We start from the raw sequence: 24151 nt of genomic DNA, 5'->3' as shown, positions 1-24151 counted from the left end.
GAACAGCGAGTACAAAAACACAGAGGAGTGAAGAGCCGAGCAGCCAGCTCTCTGGAGAGAAGATGACCCGGAGGACAACGGAGGATTTAAAAAGCATTTTAAAAAGAGAGAACTGAAATTTTATATTAATTTTTATTTTTTAAATAATAAAAAAAATCTAGAGAAATCTAACGAACTTTGTTGTATGTCTATTGTTATAATCTGTGCACCTGTGTGATCATAACATCAGGTTGTGGTGGTGGAAAAATTGTGAGAAATTGGTACAAAAATTATTCAAAAAGTAGGCACCCTGTACATATCGGAAACACAGTGCCCCCGCTGCACTAGTATGGAAACACGTATACCAGTCCAAAGACTACACGGCAAACAACGGCATGGAGATGAGTGACAAGAAGCAAGAAAGGCGAGGAACGTACCCTCCACCATCACACTGGTCCTGTATCGGGGCATGCTGGCTGAAATGACCGGTTTGTCTGCTTGGTAGAATGTCATGTTTTCTTCCATCTCCCATCACTACCGACCAGTCTGTCCAGCTCTGAAGGGGTAAGAGGTTTTTTTTAAGAAGGGGGAAGGGAAGTGATGACGTTATGAGTGCCAAGTCTCAAGGAAGCTAAGTTATGAGATGGTGAGGAGCAATTGATGGTCCAAAACCCAAACGCCCTGACTCTCCTTGGTGATGACCGTAAGTTGGCGATTCCCAAAGTGGTCCAGGGGTCCACGGGAGACTCGACAGGGGTCTAACGTTGGCGTGAAGATTATATGGAAATATCCAACTATGGAATATGGTAGAAATGTAGCAGCAGGGGGTTCACCGAAACCAGTAAAACTTTAAAAGTGGTCTACGAGAAAAAAAAAAAGTTTGAGAACCTCTGCCGTAGATGAAATCTCTGGTATTACGCCTGGCAGTGCTACGATACTTATATAGCACAGCGCTGTGATAAGATCACCGCCATTGACGTCAGTTCCCATCCAGATCAAACACAAAATGATGATTTCATAGGAAGCCATAAAAAAAAAAGGGTTATCTGGTCCCCAAGTAGTTCTAGGAGTCTGTGGATTAGTATTTGATCCGTGAGGGTCTGACAACTGGACTTCCAAAAAGATCAGCTGATCCAGGTGCCTCTTGTTATCGGAAGCTACTGCGTTGGATGAGGCCAAAAAAAGTTCTGTTCCTACTCAAGTTATAGGCCCGGAGCTTCTGTACCCAGTGCCGTCACTATAGAGAGGTCCTACTACTTTGTCCGACCTCCGCAACGTGAATATCTATGACCCAACACGTGTTTAGGTCATCACTGTAAAAACCCTTTAAACCATAAGCTTGCTTTTGGAGTGTGGGAGAACTTCAAGAACACGTTGCCCCGGGTCAGATTTGAACCCAGGACCCCATTGCTGCCATGTAACAGTGCTAACCACTGAGATACTACCGTATATTGGTCATAGGACACAAACATTGAATGAGGAAACGGAAGGAGATGAAGGTGTTGGTCAGTAGGACATCACACCTGGGCAGAAAGGTAGAATGACTGGTGGGAATGGAAAACCTGAGCGAGGTGACAGGAGGTAACAAGAATAAAATCAGGGGCCGTAATTGGAACTGTCAGTCTGAACAGAGGCCTCACAGTCAGGCCTTGATGGATGAGCTGTGGTCAGGGGGCCTGTATACAACAACTATATGGGGCCACCATACAAATACCAACAGCCTGGAGCCATACAACCCCTACGGGCACAGCTCAGGTATGCCAGCAGGAAATCCCAACATTTCAAGGACGATTTACTAACACTTTTTTTTAATCTTCCATTCCGAGCTTTGTATGTTTTTTTCTTCTTGTATTATTTTATCTTACGTTCACACCGATTTTGTTTTTTAGTCTAGATTTTCAGGCCCCGAGCAGCTCCCATGGGGCCCATCAGCCCTTGTGAAAATAATATACGCTGTGTTATTTTAAGATATCATATAATAGCGATATCATTTAATAAGGGGTTAATTTAAACCTCGTAATACACAGGATTCTCACACATTCAGATACGGAACACGACACAGGTTTTGCAACTCGCGTCTCAACACATAGAGATCACCAATTACTGGGACAAATTTAATTAAAAAAAAAAAAGTTCACTATAGTCACGTCAGTAACATTGTGTAATACAGAAGGGCTATAAATCTCCAGGAGACGGCTCAGGCATCACTCAATCAAGGGTTAATTAAGGTCACTGTGGGATTTTGGGGCCCAGATATATATATATATATATATATATATATATATATATATATATACATAGGATAGTCATCCATTCAACTACAAATCCAATGCAGTGTCTTCTCATGTTCATTGGTCACGTGGCCTGTTCGTAGCTCAGTCCCATTCAAGAGAACGGGGCTGAGCGGCAATACCAAGCACAATCGCTGTAAAATGTACAGTGTTGTGCTAGGTAAGCAGTAAAGAGGCTGTAAGTGCACAGTGGCTTCTGCAAACAGCTAATCCATGGAAGTCCTGTGTGTTTGACCCCTGTCGATCTTCTGATGAGCCCATCCATTAATAAACGCCTTTAAAACACCATGAGCAAGAATGTTGAGTACTAAATGATCTGCTGATACCACATGGGGTCTCGGTGGACTGTGAACACATGGACCTGAAATTTTATATGGACAAGGCCAGGCCGGTGCTGGATTTTCGTCTGCGGTCATCCCTGTATACACTGTGAGGTGAGCCGACGCACGTATTTACTAACTGTGGTAAATTAATAACCGAGAAAAGAAAATTTCACAGGTATTACATCGAATGAACTCGAAACACGAACCCGGACTTGGAGGTAGAAGAGGACATGAAGATGAACTTGAGCAACCCGTGCCAGGCAGCTGCTGCCAAAGCATAGAATATCACACGATTCATAAAAAAAGGGGATAAAAATACTGATTTTTTTAAATATATATAAACCTGTATCCAGAACTATAGATTTATGGATGAAAACAATATTTCACAAAAATTTCCTGTTAACGTTTGCAGGAGAATAAGACGTCGGCAGTCACGGGCGTGAGGGTGTCAGGTAACAGGAATCAGGACCGGACTATCCCAGTGATATGGAAAACCTGAATGAACACAGGAGACGTCTGGGCCATGTGGGGGTCAGAGTGGATAAACTGGTTTCCATCTCCGCACAGGTATGCCAACAAGCCAATTGCTTAATCAGCTGTAGAAGGAGCCCAACCCAACATTGATGTCAGCGAGTAAATCCCGGACAAGGAAGTGTACGGGATGAGGGCGAGATAAGGAAACGGCCACCTACATGGCTGCCACCCACCGTATGATGTAGGGTCCAGCTTTGGTTCCATCGAGCTGCGGTTTAGGATGTCTATGGCTCCTAGGGTTTACATTACCAAGGTGCAGACGTACGGAAAAAACATGAAGACTCTACATAGGAACCATCAAAACCCAAGTGACGGTGTGTCTAATATGGTATAGCATTCACATATAGTCTAGGGGTCATGTAAGACGCCATTTTATTTCTTAATCAGCATTTTTGGGACCACGTAGCAGACTTCATGAATCCTCCTGGCCAATCAGACATAGGGGTAGAAAGACGCACCATGTGCTCACTTACGCTGCCCCCCAGTGGAGATAACAAATCTCTATCCCTACACCTTCCTCAGTCACCATAATGTCCCAGAATTCCCCTGTCTGTATATAGTGATTGTCTTCGCCCTAGGTCAGGTCTATGATAACTTCTAGAAGAAGGGATTGAGCCGGATAATATTAGAGACCTTCCACTACCTCCACTGCTTTCCATCTTACCGGAGCACCGCTCCATAGATTCCGGCACAGTTGGAATTTATTCTCTAGCCCACACCGTTCCTGAGCAGTCAGTTCTATTAGTTTCAGCACAGTTATACTCTCCTCTGTCAGGTGGGTGGTCTTGGGCTGGCAAAGAAATACATGAACCGCCCACTTGACAATAGCGAGCATTACTGTGCTGAAACTAACAGCATCAATGGCTCGGGAACAGAAAAAATTCCAACTACAGAATCAGTGGAACGGTGCCTATTGAAGTACACAATACGGTGAATTGGTGGTGATAATGAAAGGTCCCATATTGTGGAAATGCAGCTTTTTTTTGTTGCAGATTTTGCTGCGTTCTTTTGAGCCAAAGCCAAGAATGGCTACAAAAGGAATGGAAATATATAGGAGGTTCTTAGACTTCTCCCTTCTGCTCAATCCACTCCTGGCTTTGGCTCATAAAACCGCAGCAAAATCTGCAACAACAAAAAAAAAATCTGCGTTTCAGCAACGTGGGGCCTTAGCTTAAAGGAGTTTTCCAAGACTAGGATACTGATAACCTATCCTTAGCATAGGCCATCAATATTAGGACTCCCACAGTTTGGCTATATGTGAAGAGCTTGCGGTGTTTGGGTTATCTACACATCCGCTCCTTAGGCCAGCGACATCACATCCATGGGTCACATGGTCATGCTGCAGCTCTGTCCCATTGCAATAAATGGGGCTGAGCTGCAATACCATGCGCAGCCACTATAAAATGTACTGTGCTATGCTTGGTGAGCATCAATATCTTCAATGCGGAGAGCAGGGATTAAAGCCTGGACACCAGGGTAAACTTCGTAAAGAGATACTATCATTGGATACCATTATTTTCTCGATCACACGTTGAATAGCTTTCAGAAAGGCTATTCTTCTCCTACCTTTAGATGTCTTCTCCGCCCCGCCGTTCGGTAGAAATCCCGGTTTTCTTCAGTATGCAAATGAGTTCTCTCGCAGCACTGGGGGCGGTACTCAGCGCTCACACAGCACTGGGGGCGTCCTCAATGCTGCCAGGGAACTCTCCAGTGCCTCCTCCATCTTCTTCTGGAACGTCCCTCTCTCTGTGTGTTCTTCCGTCCTGGATTTCAATCTTCTAGGCCTTGGGTCGAGCTGACTGCGTATGCCTGAACCACAAGAAAATGGCCACTTAACACTAGCTTACTGTGTAAGCGGCCATTTTCTTATGGCCTGGGCATGTGCAGTCGGCTCTGCCTGAGGCCTAGAAGATTGAAAGCCAGGACGGAAGAAGACACAGGGATAGGGTGTTCCAGAAGAAGATGGAGGAGGCGCTGGAGAGTTCCCTGGCAGCATTGGGAACGCCCCCAGTGCTGTTTGAGCGCTGAGTACCGCCCCCAGTGCTGCGAGAGAACTCATTTGCAATCTGAATGAAACCGGGATTTCTACCGAACAGAGGCGTGGAGAAGACATCTAAAGGAAGGAGAAGAATAGCCTTTCTTAAGGCTATTCCTACGTGTTATTGAGAAAAAAAAGAAAAGATATCCAATAATAGGATCCCTTTAACTTAGTTTTGTCAAGCCTAGTATACCAGACATTTACTGCAGCACTTACAGACGTTAATCCAGCAGGGGGAGCTAGTGAGATGTGAGGTCACATAGAGAGAATAAACAAGTAGCAATTTAATCGGCGCTCGGTGTCAGGCGTATAAATGGTGATGTAACTCCAGATGTATATAAGATAATTAAAGCTAAATATTTGTAAAGCTACTCAACACTATACAAATATATAGGGTGTCCATGAACTAGGCAGCGCGGACAGGGAACCAGTCTTAGGAGTAGGGATGCCGGTGCTTGGCTGATGTGAAGTCTTACAGTTCCTGGTGACATGTAAGCACACGCAGGTACAGGCACATAGCGAGAGAGGATAATTCGCCAATGCAGCACAAAACAGCACACAACACAAAAATGCAACCAAGCTTTCACCAGACTAGTTAAAAATGACTAAGGTTTCTTGATATATGATTTCCAAAGGAAACCATTCATCACCGGCCCGCACTACCTCCACAGCGGGGACCCTCAAGCCGAGAGCCGTGTCATTCCTCTTTTGACTGATTAATTAGCAAATCAGAGGCCATTTTTCACAGCGATGCCGTGTGGTTGAGTTCAGGCAATGCTCGCTCTCCAATAGAGACACATTAACGCCGGCTCTGCGATTCCACTACACAGAAGGGACAAAAGCCTAGGAGTGGAAGATAAATCATGGAAGGTGCCCCGAGGGTCGAGTTCAGGGCCCAAAACATAGTTATGCACAAACACTTATGGAAGCATAAAGTGTATGCTCTCATTTACACATCGTCCTACATAATACATATCATCTACATATTGATCCTGTCCTGATCCTGAGTTACATCCTGTATTATACTCCAGAGCTGCGCTCACTATTATGCTGGTACAGTCACTGTGTACATACATTACATTACTTATCCTGTATTATACTCCAGAGCTGCGCTCACTATTATGCTGGTACAGTCACTGTGTACATACATTACATTACTTATCCTGTATTATACTCCAGAGCTGCGCTCACTATTCTGCTGGTACAGTCACTGTGTACATACATTACATTACTTATCCTGTATTATACTCCAGAGCTGCACTCACTATTCTGCTGGTACAGTCACTGTGTACATACATTACATTACTTATCCTGTATTATACTCCAGAGCTGCGCTCACTATTCTGCTGGTGCAGTCACTGTGTACATACATTACATTACTTATCCTGTACTGATCCTGAGTTACATCCTGTATTATACTCCAGAGCTGCGCTCACTATTCTGCTGGTGCAGTCACTGTGTACATACATTACATTACTGATCCTGTATTATACTCCAGAGCTGCGCTCACTATTCTGCTGGTGCAGTCACTGTGTACATACATTACATTACTTATCCTGTACTGATCCTGAGTTACATCCTGTATTATACTCCAGAGCTGCGCTCACTATTCTGCTGGTGCAGTCACTGTGTACATACATTACATTACTGATCCTGTATTATACTCCAGAGCTGCGCTCACTATTCTGCTGGTGCAGTCACTGTGTACATACATTACATTACTTATCCTGTATTATACTCCAGAGCTGCGCTCACTATTCTGCTGGTGCAGTCACTGTGTACATACATTACATTACTTATCCTGTATTATACTCCAGAGCAGCGCTCACTATTCTGCTGGTGCAGTCACTGTGTACATACATTACATTACTTATCCTGTATTATACTCCAGAGCTGCGCTCACTATTCTGCTGGTACAGTCACTGTGTACATACATTACATTACTTATCCTATATTATACTCCAGAGCTGCACTCACTATTCTGCTGGTAGAGTCACTGTGTACATACATTACATTACTTATCCTGTATTATACTCCAGAGCTGCGCTCACTATTCTGCTGGTACAGTCACTGTGTACATACATTACATTACTTATCCTATATTATACTCCAGAGCTGCACTCACTATTCTGCTGGTAGAGTCACTGTGTACATACATTACATTACTTATCCTGTACTGATCCTGAGTTACATCCTGTATTATACTCCAGAGCTGCGCTCACTATTCTGCTGGTGCAGTCACTGTGTACATACATTACATTACTTATCCTGTATTATACTCCAGAGCTGCGCTCACTATTCTGCTGGTGCAGTCACTGTGTACATACATTACATTACTTATCCTGTATTATACTCCAGAGCTGCGCTCACTATTCTGCTGGTACAGTCACTGTGTACATACATTACATTACTTATCCTGTACTGATCCTGAGTTACATCCTGTATTATACTCCAGAGCTGCGCTCACTATTCTGCTGGTACAGTCACTGTATACATACATTACATTACTTATCCTGTATTATACTCCAGGGCAGCGCTCACTATTCTGCTGGTACAGTCACTGTGTACATACATTACATTACTTATCCCGTATTATACTCCAGAGCTGTATTCCACCAGAATAGTGAGTATAATACAGGATGTAACTCAGGAACATTTTGGTGGGTACCCAGCTTTCCAATAACCAGATGACTAGAGATGAGCAGAAGAGGACAGCTGTGTTCGGTGCAGGCCTCCTGTCGCACGGGTGATGTTTATGAAGTGATGATGGTGACTGTGGGCACTTGTGCTGTGTCAGTGAATGACGGGGCCGCAGTCTGACTCACACAGACACTGACACAGGGGAGACCTTCCTGTCCCGGCTTTCTACATGACACACACAGGGAGGGAATCTAAACAGTTAAGGCGGTCTGCGGTGGGGTCAGCAGTGAGCAGGACCCCGTTACTATTTCTGTCAGTGGTTGCTGGCAGCACACAGCCCATCAGACTGCCGCTGCTCTCGGAGGGGGTCAGGCCCCTGTGCGGCCAGTCAGCCTTTCCCTTTTGATAAGACTTCAGCAGGAAGCACAGCTGGACAGAGGAAGGAAATGTCCAGCTTAAAAAAAAAAGTAACACAGACTTCGCAGAGACGGCCGGCTACCAGAATGTGCACCATGTCCAGTCTGCAGACTAAGGTAAAGCCCCTAGGTCAGTGGGGCATCAACATTAATAGGATGGTCCAGCATTACAATTTCGGGACATTCTCAGTGGCGCCCCTGGTGACCAATTATAGGTGCGAGGTAAATAATGAACTGGGTGTAGAGAGCTGGGGTCTCTTAGCCCGAGGGGGGAGAGCCGGGGTCTCTTAGCCCGAGGGGGGAGAGCCGGAATCCCCTACACCAAGAAAGGGAGAAGTTGGCAGGACAAGACAGGATCTCTTAGTTGAGACTTCTTAAGACTGAGAGGGGTCGAGATGGGATCGCTTAGGTCTAGCCTTGCCACAGAACTATGACCAACACATTCTCAGTGGCTCCCCCTGGTGACCAAGTACAGATGTAAGACAGAGGGGTGATCTATTTCCTCCTGGAGTGACCCCAATGTCTCGCCTCCCCCCCCCGTCTCCAGCTCTTCTCGTGGTGACACAGCTTTCTGAAGCCATACACACAAGTCCTTCTGCCTGTCGCAGATAATTATACGGCCGCCTAATATCTCACATACATCTAGGGAGATATTCCCAGGTCTTGATGGAGACCCCATAAATGTCTGCAGCCACAGGATAATAGGAACATTATATATTTCAACACTTTCAGTGCCTACAATGCGTGCAGTGATTTAGAGGCCTACAGGCCCCGGCACGCTTCTCCCACCCCTCGCACAGACACATTCGATGTCCAGGAACGGAGCCGCTCAGTAACATCCGTACATGTCTGTTCAGGTCAGCCGAGCCAAGTGCGCCACCTAAATCAGCCGGATTACATTTATGAGGCAGTAACTGGTGCTCTGCACATCATGAACTTTTACAAGTTTATTTATTCCTCTCCGGGGACTCTTCACAGCGGAAACGGAGCAGAGCTATAAAAATAACCTGCAAATTATAGGGATGGCCCCTCCAGAATAGAGGGCGATGGAAAGTAACCAGCAACAAGGGGTAGGGGACACTGACAAGGCCTGACGTCCCTCAATCTGTGAGGGGTGCAAAATGATCACCCAAAACGATTCAATGCTATACGTGCCCACGCACAGATAAGCCGCTGATCTAGTGTGTATGGGAGACGGCAGAACCCATAGACTCAAACGGAGACTCTAATGGAGGTGTCAACTTATCCAGGGGTTTTCCAGCTCCAAATCGCTTACTATTTACAGGATAGGTCATCAGTATGTGATCTGTCAGGGTCTGACACCCAGACCCCACGCAGATCAGCTGTTGCAACAGCCTCCAAGTATTGGAAGGTCCTAGGGAACTAATACAAATAGTATAGCAGCACCATCAAGTGTATTGCGGTGGTTCCAGGACAATACAGCGCTAAACATGATACTGTAATAGATGTGGTGCTGCCCATCCACTAGCAACTGATCGGTGCATACTTATACTGTGCATAGGTCAAGAGTATGAAATTTGGGATCGGAAAACTTTTAAAAAAAAAAAAAAAAAAATTAAAATGCTGTATGGTACACTTATAGCCCTCCTGCAAAACAACTTCATTCTTTGGCCCCTTAGAAAAGGCACATCATGTATATGGTGAGAGTAATCTAACTGGTGGCTGTGTTTGGGCATCCACTCCCTTCTGGTCCTCAGATGTGTCATGTGACCAGCAATAACACTATCCCACCAGTGCAATGTCTAATGTATGGCCAGGACAAAAATCACATTGAGGCCCTCATAGAAACGAACAAAGAACTGACCTGAAAGATGTGGAAAACTCACAAACATGGCCCAATAAGAACATTCCCCTTGTTGTAATTTACATTGTGTAACTTTCTAATGGTTCAGAGAATAACCATGGGAATAGGAATACTACTCTAAGTATCTAAGGAATACTACTCAGAATAGTGAGTGCAGCTCTGGAGTATAATACAGGATAAGTAATGTAATGTATGCACACAGTGACTGTACCAGCAGAATAGTGAGTGCAGCTCTGGAGTATAATACAGGATAAGTAATGTAATGTATGTACAGTGACTGGACCAGCAGAATAGTGAGCGCAGCTCTGGAGTATAATACAGGATAAGTAATGTAATGTATGTACACAGTGACTGCACCAGCAGAATAGTGAGTGCAGCTCTGGAGTATAATACAGGATGTAACTCAGGATCAGTACAGGATAAGTAATGTAATGTATGTACACAGTGACTGTACCAGAAGAATAGTGAGTGCAGCTCTGGAGTATAATACAGGATAAGTAATGTAATGTATGTACACAGTGACTGCACCAGCAGAATAGTGAGTGCAGCTCTGGAGTATAATACAGGATGTAACTCAGGATCAGTACAGGATAAGTAATGTAATGTATGTACACAGTGACTGTACCAGAAGAATAGTGAGTGCAGCTCTGGAGTATAATACAGGATAAGTAATGTAATGTATGTACACAGTGACTGTACCAGCAGAATAGTGAGTGCAGCTCTGGAGTATAATACAGGATAAGTAATGTAATGTATGTACACAGTGACTGCACTAGCAGAATAGTGAGCGCAGCTCTGGAGTATAATACAGGATATAACTCAGGATCAGTACATACAGGATAAGTGATGTAAAATGTGATATATTATTATTTCTATATATAAATTGGAATGTGGTGCTTAGGGGTATATACAAGTGTGTCAATCAGCAAAGGTTTTGCCTTTTACCACTAGTACCAGTGAGCAGTGAAGCTCCAGTATCGTCCATTACTATGCAATACTAGTAAAGAGTTAAACTGGTCCCATAAGTCAGGACTGTCGACAATACTGATCTCACATTCTATTCAGTAACAGCCAGACAAATCGATCTCAAATATTGAACGGAAATTTTCCCACAGATACTAAGAAGTGTCCAATTTAAGGTCCAGCTCTATTGTTTGTAAATGAGAGGTGGGGGGAGGTTGTGAAGGCCAAAAAGCTACCATGAATCATGGGATTAAACATTCTGGGGTCCTGCGCTGGGACTAATACAGAAAATAGCACTATAAAAGTAGACAAGCAGGTCCATGGAGTGTGCTGAAATGTATGGGGTGCATCAGACTCCACAGAGTGCCACTATTGTCCACAGGCCGAGTCTGGTATTGCAGCTGATCCACTTAGAAGGGTGCAACATGTTACAACCCTCGGATACAAAGCCCCCAGCACTAGACGGAATCTCCTTTCCGATAGAATCAATCCCGCAGCCTCACGTTCACACCCATTTACAGAAGCCGTTCTCATATCCCAGAACGAGGGAAAGATTTCCTACACAGCATCCAAAGGCTCATTTATCATATGTAATGTAATGACCCCCAGAGATGGCCGTGTCCCCGAAGTACATACAGAGTCCGCAATCACATTACTGCGGCAGGATTAATAGCCCGGGCACATCTGGACGCAACCCAGTGCATGCCGTCTCCGGGCCAGGTGTAGATATGGTGTAACGTGGGTATTACACAACCGCCTGGCCGTCACGGGCCGACGTGCAGTATGCCTGTCACATTAGGTGAAGATTTCCAGTGCAAGAAAAACAAAAACTCATCTGAAAACGGGTTACCACGCCCCGCTCCACCTCTGCGAGCATCTCAGGAGATGACAGGGCAGATCTACATGCACTAAAATAACCTGCACAACATGGAAAACTGCCCCCCTGACATTGTTTTAGTTCCTGGGCTTTTTGCACAACGGCCGCTTGCTGTAAGTGAATAGAAACAAACAGTCTTCGTATGCAAATGTGGGATGTGGTTTCCTGTCTCTGGATGATAACATGAAAGTTCTTATTCACTGCAAGCAGCTATTGTATAAATGGAGAGGGATATAAATACTAAATATATATTATACACTGATAACACAACGATTAGGCTTTTGTACATGATCATGTGGAGTCTGTGGCTTATTGTGATGCCACTGCCATACTCTGTAGGGACACACCCCCTTGACAAGAGGAATGGTAATGCCCAGTTGTCAATGAATGAATGCATTTCCAGGAGAAACAGAAACCCTGTCACCAAAATTGTTATCTGGTGCCAATACAAGTATCTTCTTTAAAGGGATCCTATCATTAAAACTCAATTTTTTCCGGGTACCACATCGAAATAGCCTTAAGAAAGGCTATTCTTCTCCTACCTTTAGATGTCTTCTCCACGCCGTCATTCGGTATAAATCCCGGTTTTCGTCGGTATGCAAATGAGTTCTCTCACAGCACTGGGGGCGGTCCACAGCGCTCAAACAGCACTGGGGGCATCCCCAATGCTGCGATAGAACTCTCCAGCACCGCCTCCATCTTCTTCTAGAACGCCCTCTCTTTGCGTCTTCTTCTTCTGGCGCTAGCTTCAGTCTTCTAAGCCTCGGGCATCCGACTGTGCATGCCTAACGTCCACAAGAAAACAGCCGCTTACACAGTATTGTAAGCCGCCATTTTCTTGTGAACATTAGGCATGCACATTCGGATGCCCAAGGCCTAGAAGTTTCAAGCCAGCGGCGGAAGAAAACACAAAGAGAGGCCGTTCCTGAAAAAGATGGAGGCGGCGCTGGAGAATTCTCTCGCAGGATTGGGGACGCCTCCAGTGCTGTTTGAGCGCTGTGGACCGCCCCCAGTGCTGTGAGAGAACTCATTTGCATACCGACGAAAATTGGGATTTATACCGAATGGTGGCACGGAGAAGACATCCAAAGGTAGGAGACGAATAGCCTTTCTTAAGGCTATTCCAATGTGGTACCCAGAAAAAAAATTGCATTTTAATGATAGGATCCCTTTAATAACTTTTATTCTAGTTTGTGTCCTTACAATTTTCAATATCTCTGCTTGCTGCCAGTGAATGGGAGTATATGGGAGTGACTTCAATGTGTCACTTACCTTGTTTTAAGGCAGTGACCTACCCTATGTGCACACCTATGTGAACTTCATCTAGTTATATGGTTCCGGGTATAACCTAATGTATTTGGTCCATTGTGAAGCTATGGCCGCCAGGTTTGAGTCGTCCACTCACGATATAGTAAGGAGTCCAAGGACGTACTTACACCATGAAGAAGGGACCGAAAGATCTTGGCTGAACCATTATACAGAAAGGGACTGGACTGAACCATTTACTAGTGGGGGAACATATTTGGAAGTGTAATCTTCAGCTTGTGAACTGACCAGGCCCGACATAGAAATGATCACTTTACACCATTTTGTATCATGTGCACAATATGATTATCGTAACAGCTATGTACATGAGAAGGGGGGAATAAATCCACCTGAATTTACTAAAGGGCAAAAGGATGGGCAAGACGGACACAGGAAAGGAATCTCAGAACCTGGAGTGTAATAATATTAGATTATCATTCGATTTATGGAGCCGGGTATTGGAATCCATTCATATCCCGTCTTGGCTTCTATGAACTTCTTGGCTTCTTCTGGATCAACATCACAAGGTAATAGTCTGAACTCGACGGCCTCTCTAAGCAGTCTTACACACTTTGTTATATGAACCGACACATACTACATTACCTGAGAAGATTTCGCGACTTTTTCTCTTTTTCCAAATATACAAGCGAGGTCGCTGTCACTGCGACAAGAGAGGTCTTTTCCTGCAGAGAAAGAAAATGAGAAGTTACGGAAACCCAGCGGACATTTCTAGTAAAAAGTTATCTAAATTATGAAGTGAAATGTGCAGAATCCAGGTGACGCGAGAAACAAGGCGGCACAGTCTCTAGCTGTTCCCATGGCATGGTGGCGACGGTCGCCTGCAGACGACTGGCAGTAAAGCAGCATGTGGTGCTGCAAAATTTGCTGTACTTCTTGCCAATTGTTTTTGCAATTGCTGAGCGGTACCCCAAACCTTCTGTTGGTGTTAAGTATGACTACCAAACCAAGACCACCCTGGCTCTAGCTTCCCTTATAGTCTATGTAGATTGACTTCTTTAAGATGGCCATCCGTTTTGGAGACCATTTTGGCAGGAGGGGAAGGGGCGTCACCACTATATTTATAGTCCTAAAGGAAAAATATTTATGTATTCAAACATTTACAAGCCCTTGATTATTGGCGCTGAATTACCCGCTGACTTAACCCCTTAGTAACCACCCACATGTATTTAAATCAAATCAAATCGGCTTTATTGGCACGTCCAAATGGATATTTGGCATTGCCAAAGCTAGTAAAGTGGGGGGGGGGAGAGAGTTGGAGTCGAGGGTGAGAGTATGGGGTAAGGGGGGGTGGCTGATTTGGGGTATAATTCTTACTACTGGAATTATGGGGCTAATATTGAAGCACCATGTTTATACAGCACTGTACACTAAGCACTGAACTTGCGCCCCCTGCTGCCCTACATGGCCGTCTGGTGACAGGCTAGCCCCTGCTGCTCTAATGACCCCCCCTCCCCCCCCGGATTTTGGCAGTTTAACCCTTTGATTGCTGTGACCTAGCGTGAGAGTGGTACAATCAATGGGGACTCCATCTTCCAACTGAGTTTCCAAGTGACACGATTGGAGATTGGGAGCAAATACTCAATAATTCATAAATTACCCCCCAAAATATTCTTCTACATATTAGAGGACTCAAGCTGTTGTTTACATCACTTGCCTACCACACGCTCCGCAGACCCGACAGCTCAACGTGAGAGCACCTCTTGCATGTCACACCTACTTTGGGAAAAGTAAAGCTGCCCAGATATTTTTGGGACTCTCATGGAAGCAAACTGAGAGCCATGCATGCAAAGACAACTTCAGTCATGGCATCAACATGATAGGGCTTCTCATGATTGGTGAAGGTCCAGGACATACACTATGGATAGGAATGTCCCCGCTATTGATTGATGGACTGAATTTATACATATCATCATGTGGGACCAAGAGGTAAACATATGGGATATCCGGTGGATAGGATTGTCCCCTATTGGTCAATGGAAAAAACTTTTTTGTACGTGTCCTCCCTAGGTAAGTCTAAGCAACATGGAAAGCTCCATTACTTGCCTAAAGTTGCAGAGTGATCCCCCTGTTTTGCTTGGGGCATTGAACATGCATGTCGATAGAGAGGTCACAGTCGCTCCAGTCAAATTTGTGTGTTAGAAGCATATCCTAAATCTGGACTCAGGTAGGACCCAAACAGGTGACACCAGAGAACTTTGGAGACCAAACATATAAGGAAAGAGAAGACTCTTAGAAGAAAGGTAAACCTGCCCTGGAACCATCTTCTGCCAAATCCAAGCACAAACCCTCTAATCCGAGATCATCACAAGAGTAATTGGAAGTGAAGTCTACGGGTCGGAGTCACAGAGCCGCGCGTCTTACTCATTTCTAAAGCTCATCAATTACTATGGATTAATCTCCCCTGATTCCTCAGACTTTCTCCACCTCATGTGATGGATCATGGGAGTTTTTCTCTGGGTAGAATTCGGCTCTAAACGACTTCGAGTGATCTCAAACCAGTTAAGCAATGAGGAAAGTAATTATGGGAAAACATAGCAGAAAGATGAAGTCACCGCTCTCAAAATGGGTGAGACCAACACAAATCCTTGTGTCATCTCTACATGACCTTGAGCAAAATGTGGAGCCAAAGAAACCGAACAAGAGAGTGTCAGCTCTGTGGGGCCACCTTCTCCATGGTGTGTAGGAGTAAGATAGGAAAGAAACTGCAAAAACACATTAGAAGTACATAAAACAGCAGCCGATCTCTGACACTCTGACTACACTTTGGATTAGCAGAGCAGAACTTATCAATTCTAATAGTCACCTTACCTAGCAGCTCCATCCAGGGACCTCATGGGCAGTGGCGTAACAACAGTCTTGTGGGCCCTGGTGCTATCTTTTGTCCAGGGCCCCTACCTCATCACTACAGTGAATTCTTGATAGTGATGGTTATGGGTGCTAAGGAGTTTAACCAACCTTAGTGTGGTTATGGTAATCTGTGGGTCACCTTGGCTTATGGGTCAGATGGAAGCAGCAATCTCAATACGGATGCCGGTACTTATGGACCCCCTAAGGCTTTTGGGCCCCGGTGCAACTGAACCCTCTCAACTTACGCCCCTGCCCATGGGACAGGGTCCTAACAGTATGTATTTATAGAGAGAGGTCATAATATTACATAATGCCCAATGAATTCAATGGTCATGTTTAGAACAGAAGGCTCAAATGAGTTCTAAGAACGTGTCAGTCTTAAGATACATGCGAGTCTTGGCTGTCAAAAAAATCAAGGTTTTGCATCCATGTGGCATCTGGTTTCCACACATCCTCACAAACTTAAGTGTATGAATCAAAGAAGATTTATTGGCACGTCCGAATAGATATTTGGCATTGCCAAAGTCAAAGGGGGAGGCGGAAGAGTTGGGGTAGTGTAGTAGGAAGTGGGTCTCGTCTTCTAGGGCCCCCTGGTCACAGTATTGGCACAGTCTGTTCTCCCGTGGCTTGTACGTCTTCCTGTGTCACCCCGTCTCCATCTCCAGGCAGTGGGCGCTCAGTCTGTACCGGCTCAGGGTCTATCTTTGTTTGGGGTGGGGTGTTTTTTGCTGGTAGGTGGCCATGGTGTAGTCCCTTTGCAGTGACTGGTACATGGTGAGTTATTTGGAGTTATTTATTGTGCTTCTCCATTCCTGAATGTACCAATGGCTCATCTCGTTCCCCAACCCTGGTCATCTCCAGGGTTGTCCGGGGATACTCTGATGAAGAACTATCCACATATGCAAGGTGATATCATTGAACATCATCTCAATGCAGGGGCACTCATCACCCATAAGCTTTTACTACTTTTTTTTTTTTTTTTTTTGCCGTATACCGACATACTGGCTAAGAGACCAAAAGGACACTCATCTGATCTCAGTCTGCCAATGGAAGGCCATGGACATGTTTAGTATATACGCCAAGGGCTTCCAACTAAACATAGCCTTAGAGTCCAGTCACATGAAAGAGTTTCTCAGTCGGACAACACACAACCCCAATGAAACATATGGATCTATTCTGTGTGGCCGATATGATACCAAATAGAACAAGTTATGTCCCGTTTTCACAGACCAGATTACTCCATCGAAATCAAGAGGTCGGCGAAAAAACAAAAACAGACAGCACTAGAATGTACATCCAAGCACCGTCTATTTTTCATGGATCTGTTCCAAGGAAGCCTATGAAAATACTATTTTTTTATGGCTGTCAAAAACAGATGACTACTGGCTGTGAAAAAAAGGTATTTGCTGCAACACGGACTACAGTTGGAAGTACATTGGCCAACATCATGTGAATGGACACATAATTTTACCCAACTTTGTATAAGGGTATCCTGGCTCTTCCCAAGGATGTCAAGAGAAAGGCCATGTTGGATTTTGACATGTCCGATCATTACTCCCATGGGAAATTGTTATTTTTTTTTTATCCAATGGAAAAAATATGGAGCCAGGAGGAATGGCTTGGATGACATAGTTGCTGTCTCATGTCCATGGCCAATTTTAGGCAGACGATCCTTGAAGTGATGGTAATGGATTGCTGGACTAGACAAGGTCGACACTAGAGTTTTTCTAGTCACGTCACTATCTTAGGGAAGTTGTGTTTCCTTGGGTGCAGTCACACCTTTCCTACTTTACATGACCGGAATAACTTCCTCAAACTATCAGGAGACAGAAGGAGAAAGTTTAGTAGGCTGGTTATATTCATGCCCATGTTGTGTAACAAGGCATAGAGGAAGCCATGGTGCCTGGTAACTGGTGAGGTTGTCAGGGTCACTATCGAATTCAGAGGGGTGTGTGACCCAGAGGAACACAGGTATTTATTTAATTATGTCATTATAGCAGCTGCTCTTCACCTCACCTTCTGCTTAATCCGAGGGCTTGTCATAGAGGAGATCCACCCATTACAACACCTGCTCATCGACATGACGCAATGGGACAAGCACCCAACTAGCTCAGGCCAAACATGGGAAGAAAAAAAAAAGTCTTTGAGTAGAGGCTTCACCAGGCGCAGGCCCAGGAGAAACATACAAAGTGGCCAAATATAATAAAAAATAAGGAGTAATGGCAAATGTGCCAACCAGCCGAAGACCAGAGTAAACAAAGACAGACTGGTTCCTTAGGATGGACTGTCTGACAACTTCACAAAGAAAACTGTAGTAGTTAGTAAGCGTCTCCAAAGCAACCATTTAGTAAGACAGAACTCAAAGCTTGACTGACACTATAGAAGGGGGAACAGCAGCCTGAAAGAAAACTATAGTAGTTAGGAAATGTATCCATTGCAACCATTTAGTAAGACAGAACTCAAAGCTTGACTGACACTATAGAAGGGGGAACAGCAGCCTGAAAGAAAACTATAGTAGTTAGGAAATGTATCCACAGCAACCATTGAGTAAGACAGAACTCAAAGCTCCAAACTATAGAAGGGGAAAAAAAGAAAAAAAGAAAAAGACGGCATCGAGCAGACCCTAGTGTAGTAAATTCAGCACAAGTATGAGTAAAGGTAAGCAAATGGGAAGCTGCTCACCTTAGGGGGTTGTGTAGGACACAACAACCCCAACAGTTAAAAAGATGTTAGAAACCGAGAGGGAAGCAGCTGGAAGAAACGTCACTGGGACGTAGAGGCATCAACAGACTGGGACCAAAATCTTCAGAAGGTTTGGCAAGGAGAAGCGCTCACCCAATTGGATAACGATATGTTTATTAAGGCACAACGCGTTTCAGGCACTTAGGCCCTTTATCAAGTGCAATAAATCACCTGAGCCTGAACTCGGAATCACTAAGACTCCCAGCTGCTCTGGGAAGGTGATTTATTGCACTTGATAAAGGGCCTAAGTGCCTGAAACGCGTTGTGCCTTAATAAACATATCGTTATCCAATTGGGTGAGCGCTTCTCCTTGCCAAACCTTCTGAAGATTTTGGTCCCAGTCTGTTGAAACTATAGAAGGGGGAACAGCAGCCTAAAAGTAAACATGTCATTCAACCCCAATCTGGCTGCTTTACTCCAGAAACAGCGCCTCCTTGTTTGTGTCCGATAGTGCACTCAGCTTGATTGACATAAATGGAGCCGAGGTGCACTGTCCAAAACATACACGATAACCTACTGACCCATTTCTAATTAACTGCAGGACACACTAGCCATCACACTTTAGTTATGTGACCATCTATGGCAAGGATGCATAACCTGAGATCTACAATGCCATTGTGTGGGGTCCATAACCATCAACCCACCAACAACCCACTGGACACTACAGAGAGGTGGCCGTGAACGCGTGTGGCTCTAGCTGTTGTAACTTCGAGAAGTGGCGAAATGCCATGTGGTTTCCGCAAATCAACAAGAGAAAGAAGCCCGTGCCTGCATGGTTCCCGAAGATGAGCGAAGAGAACCTGCACCTTCTAGATTTTTGTGGCATATCCTTTCGGTTATATGGTAATACTCCTTTAAATTTTGTTGTGGCCCTTGGAATTAGTTCAATATGACGAGGAGATCAGACAGTCCTACTTTTGGACACGGATTTTACTACATGTTGGAAAATGAATTGATTAAATAATCCAAGACATCTCAAATCAAAAAACATCCCAACACCATGGACATCCCAACATATACGTAAAAATAGGTCCGGCTACAAGATCTATTCAAGACGTGCAGAAGGAGGAGATTCTAAATTGTGCCCATGGATCGTAAACTCCAGCAGGTTGCTGCCGATGTCATACGAGGCAGTGACATCACTCAAATTCCAGGGCGCCCAACTCAGTGGTGACCATATCGGAGAGTGCATCCACCTTTCCTCTGGTATATTTCACACAGCAGCCAGGGCGGAGACGGAGGAAATGAGTCAGGTCACCAGCTGGCAGGAATCCTGAAACCTTCCAGAAACTCTCATGCTAAAATGCGCCTCTGTCACCATTTTTTTTCCCTCCTCTGCAGAAGATTTACTTGATGAAGTAATTACCAAATAAGAAATTCTAAAACATCTTCATTAACAATGCAATTATTCAATCCACCGTATCAGCACATCAAGGTTCCGAGCCTTACGGACATCATTATGGAGTTCCCGTTCGGTCAGGTCGTGGTGCCAGATTCCTTATTTGGTTTTATGTTAATTTAAATCTACGACTAACAAATTCAAGACAACTTACTGAAGCAGCCCTGAGGCTATTCATTCTTGGATCTACCGTAAGGTCTTAGACATACAAGTGTACCCAGGAACCGTAACGCAGTAGACGTCTATGAGCACTGTTGCATATTCAAGAACATGCAGCTCTTTGATGGAACGGTTTAGCCATTAGGGCCAAGGAGTCAATGCTTTTGGGACGTTGACTTGGCATAAGAATACCAAACTAAAATTTGCTTCGGTCTATTATAGAACTAGTTCTCAAGAAACCCCAATGGGTCATGTATTGAGTTGAGTGTTGGAAGAAGGAAAGAGGAGTATGAGCGTATGGATATGAGAGACTATGATAAGGGCCTGGACAACTGGGTCATAGTACCTACGAGGGAGAAGATCTTGTAGGGTTGTCCCTTTATGTAATGGTTAGCAAGTACAATAAGTGGTCCAAAGAAAGACAACCAGTGAACCAGAGAAAGGATGATGGGCGCCCAAATATCAGCAATGAGCATTCTCTCCATGGAAGCCATATCTGCCAACTTACAAATCTAAGCGACTATGACAAGGGTCAAATCCAGATGACTACAGAATGAAGTCGGAGCATCTATAAAACAGGAGGTCTTGTAGGGTTTTCCCATGATGCAGTTGTTAGCCAAAAGTGGTCAAAAGAAGAAAAACCAGTAAATCAGAGAAAGGATCATGGGCACTTAAAGGGATCCTATCACTAAAACACAATGTTTGACTAACACGTAGGAATAGCCTTAAGAAAGGCTATTCTTTGCCTACCGTTAGATGTCTTCTCCAAGCCGCCGTTTGGTATAAATCTCGGTTTTCTTCGGTATGCAAATGAGTTCTCTCGCAGCACTGGGGGCTGGTCCCAGCGCTCAAACAACACTGGGGGCGTCCCCAATGCTGCGAAAGAAATCTCCAGTGACGCCTCTATCTTCTTCTGGAACGGTTCTTCTTCCGGCGGTGGCTTCAAACTTCTAGGCCTCGGGCAGAGCAGACTGCGCTTGCCCGCGGCCACAAGAAAAATGGCCGCTTACACAGTAAGTAAGTGGCCATTTTCTTGTGGCTGCGGGCATGCGAAGTCGGCTCTGTCTGAGGCCTAGAAGTTTGACCACCAGCGCTGGAAGAGGACACGTGAAGAGGCCGTTCCTGAAGAAGATGGAGGCGGCGCTGGAGAGTTCTCTCGCAGCTTTGAGGACACCCCCAGTGCTGTTTGAGCACTGGGGCCGCCCCCAGTGCTGCAAGAGAACTCATGTGCATTCCGACGAAAACTGGGATTTCTACCGAACGGCGGCACGGAGAAGACATCTATCGGTAGGCGAAGAATAACCTTTCTTAAGGCTATTCCTACGTGTTAGTTACAAAAAAATTGTGTTTTAATGGTAGAATCCCTTTAAGGCTGATTGATGTGTATTCAATCTATGGTGGCCATATCTACAATTTACAGGAATTAAAGGACACAGATTGCTCAGAGCTGTTTCGGTGGCATGATCGGAAAATATAAACTAGGGGTCCTAGTTTAAAGGGATCCTGGCAGGTCTATTTGGGACATTAAACCGTCCACTGGGCCTTATGGACCAGTGGTATAGTGTCCCGAATAGCCTACTCCAAACACTTCCAGTGGCTGAAGGAGAAATCTCATGGGTCTCATCTTTGGTGGTCCAAGTGCATCCGCAATTGTTCATTGAAGCCAAGGAAGTACATCTAGGCTTTACTGCGCATGTGCCCAAGGTCTGGCGCATGCGCACTGAAGATTGGGAGTTCTCCTATGGTATCAGTAAATGAACGCATATGAGATGGGGCAAAGAGACCAGGTAGTTTTATCTTCTTCTTTGCAGGCACCGATAAGATTAGAAGTAAGCTATTAGCAGGGACACTAAACCACCAGCCCATAAAGGACCGACGACGGGTCCCCTTTAAATGTTAATTGGTATATAGGGAAGGAGCTTTCTGTGGGATACATAGCAGCTCTTTTTCATGGGGAAGATTCCTTTTCTGCTAACACAGTGTTGTTATTACCCATTTTATTATTTATCTTCTTATTACGGCGACAGGTTTGCATTTAGGGCAGAACAGCTTTTATACCGCACAACATCTGTTCTCCTAAACACTTCTACAATGACCCACATAAATATAGTGTAATGGCAGGTCAGAAGTACAGAATAATAAGGAAACAGGCCTGGCTGATATAGATGTTGTAGAACTTATTATAACCCTCCCAAGCCACTACTGCTTTCATTCCTGGACAACCCCTTTAATTTAAAAAAAAAAAAAAAAAAAAAAAACTACCGTAAATTGTTTTGTTTTCTCTAATGTTTATATATCCTATTAGAGAATTAATAGAGGGGTCCTCTGTTCACCTTTTGGTCTTAAAGAGCATCTCTCACTCTGGAGGACCAGCCCTGTCCTGTATCACATAGACAACTCATTAATGTGCCTGTACACTATGTAATACTTCACTTTGCCTGTGGTGGCACTGCAGAGAAATCAAGCACTTACTGCCAAGTCTTACTGCTTGGCCGATCGCTCGGATTTCTAGCAGGATAGAAACCTTTTGACCAGTTTATTGTCAAGAGACCAGTAGGGATTTTCTAAAGTGGCGATTCCCTTTAATATAAAGCTGTATAGTCCAAGGGACTATACAGAGGCCACTGTGACCCTTCTACTGCAGTGGACATGCCATAGGAGGCCCAGGAGGGAGGAAATGTAAGATAAATGGCTTCACTAGAGATGAAATTCCAATTTTGTTTTACATTTTCTCAAGTCGACATCAAAAGAATTCTTTCTCCCCCTATATGGACTTCCTCATCAAAGTCCTGATTCGGTGTCGGGAAGGAACTGCAGACTCTTTACACAAACAAGCGTCCTTCCCAAGACTCACGTCCCCGTCACATACATTCCATGTACTCTCAGAAGTGAGATGTGCAAGCAGTGGAAGGAAGGCAAAAAGAATAAAAAAAATCGTGAGGCCACGAGGATCTGCTCCAATGTGGCGTCCGCCATCACAACAGCCACCCAAAACATTATTTGTAACGGGTGTCCAAGTTCCCCATGACTGCTCTCCTCTATAACCCATGTCCACGTGTAGTATAAAGTAACAGGGGCCAGTGGTAAGGTAGAATTATATTCCCAATTCCCTCCAGTCTTCACTCTGTTGAGCCGAAATACAGCTGCACAAGTGACTGCTGTGGCCAATCTTTGGCCCCAGTGATTACACATTGGGTACTGATGACATCACTCTTATCTGCTCATGTGACCGCAGATTGGCCTCAGGGGTCAGATGTCCCCCCTGCACTTTCGATTCGAGCAGTCCGAGGAATGGAGGATGCACCTTCCAAAGTACAGAAGCTCAGCCATTGGGTACCAATGACGTCACCGGACCCAACAGGTCCAATGTGTTCTCCATCCCCCCCAGTCTTTGGGTACCAATGACATCACCAGAACCCAACAGGTACAATGTGTTCTCCATCCCCCCAGTCTTTGGGTACCAATGACATCACCATAACTGTGTTCTCCATCTCTCCAGTCTTTGGAGACATTACCGGTAGCCAAAATGTGACCACGGATCACGGATTGGCTGCAGTGGTCACTTGAGCCCCTACACCTCGAGCAGTATGAGAATCAGAGGCCCTGCTTCCCAAACAGAGGATAGGGGTAGGCGAATATCATTCCATGTTTGTCCCCCAGTTAGTTTCTATTATCTTGGAAAAACCCCTTTAAGAAAAATCTAAACCTTTAGGATCTCTCCGCTTGCCATCAGTGAACGGGAAGATTCTAGTTTATGCAAAGATAGCTAAGGGCAACCACATAAACAAGAGT

General features: G+C 44.8%; 1 protein-coding gene across 1 annotated transcript in view; it reads right to left on the bottom strand.

The window, feature by feature from the left end:
- PINX1 (PIN2 (TERF1) interacting telomerase inhibitor 1) overlaps positions 1 to 24151 on the bottom strand; it is a 102463-nt gene that overhangs the window by 62195 nt on the left and 16117 nt on the right. Inside the window, exon 6 of the mRNA XM_075269315.1 lies at positions 13795 to 13874. Coding sequence (XP_075125416.1) covers positions 13795 to 13874 — 80 coding nt within the window. The remainder of the gene's footprint in view (positions 1 to 13794; positions 13875 to 24151) is intronic.

The sequence above is a fragment of the Leptodactylus fuscus genome, chromosome 3 (genome assembly GCF_031893055.1).
Source record: "Leptodactylus fuscus isolate aLepFus1 chromosome 3, aLepFus1.hap2, whole genome shotgun sequence".
Taxonomy (NCBI): Eukaryota; Metazoa; Chordata; class Amphibia; order Anura; family Leptodactylidae; genus Leptodactylus; species Leptodactylus fuscus.
The sequence above is the reverse complement of the archived record's forward strand: the minus strand, read 5'-3'. Positions and strand labels throughout refer to the sequence as shown.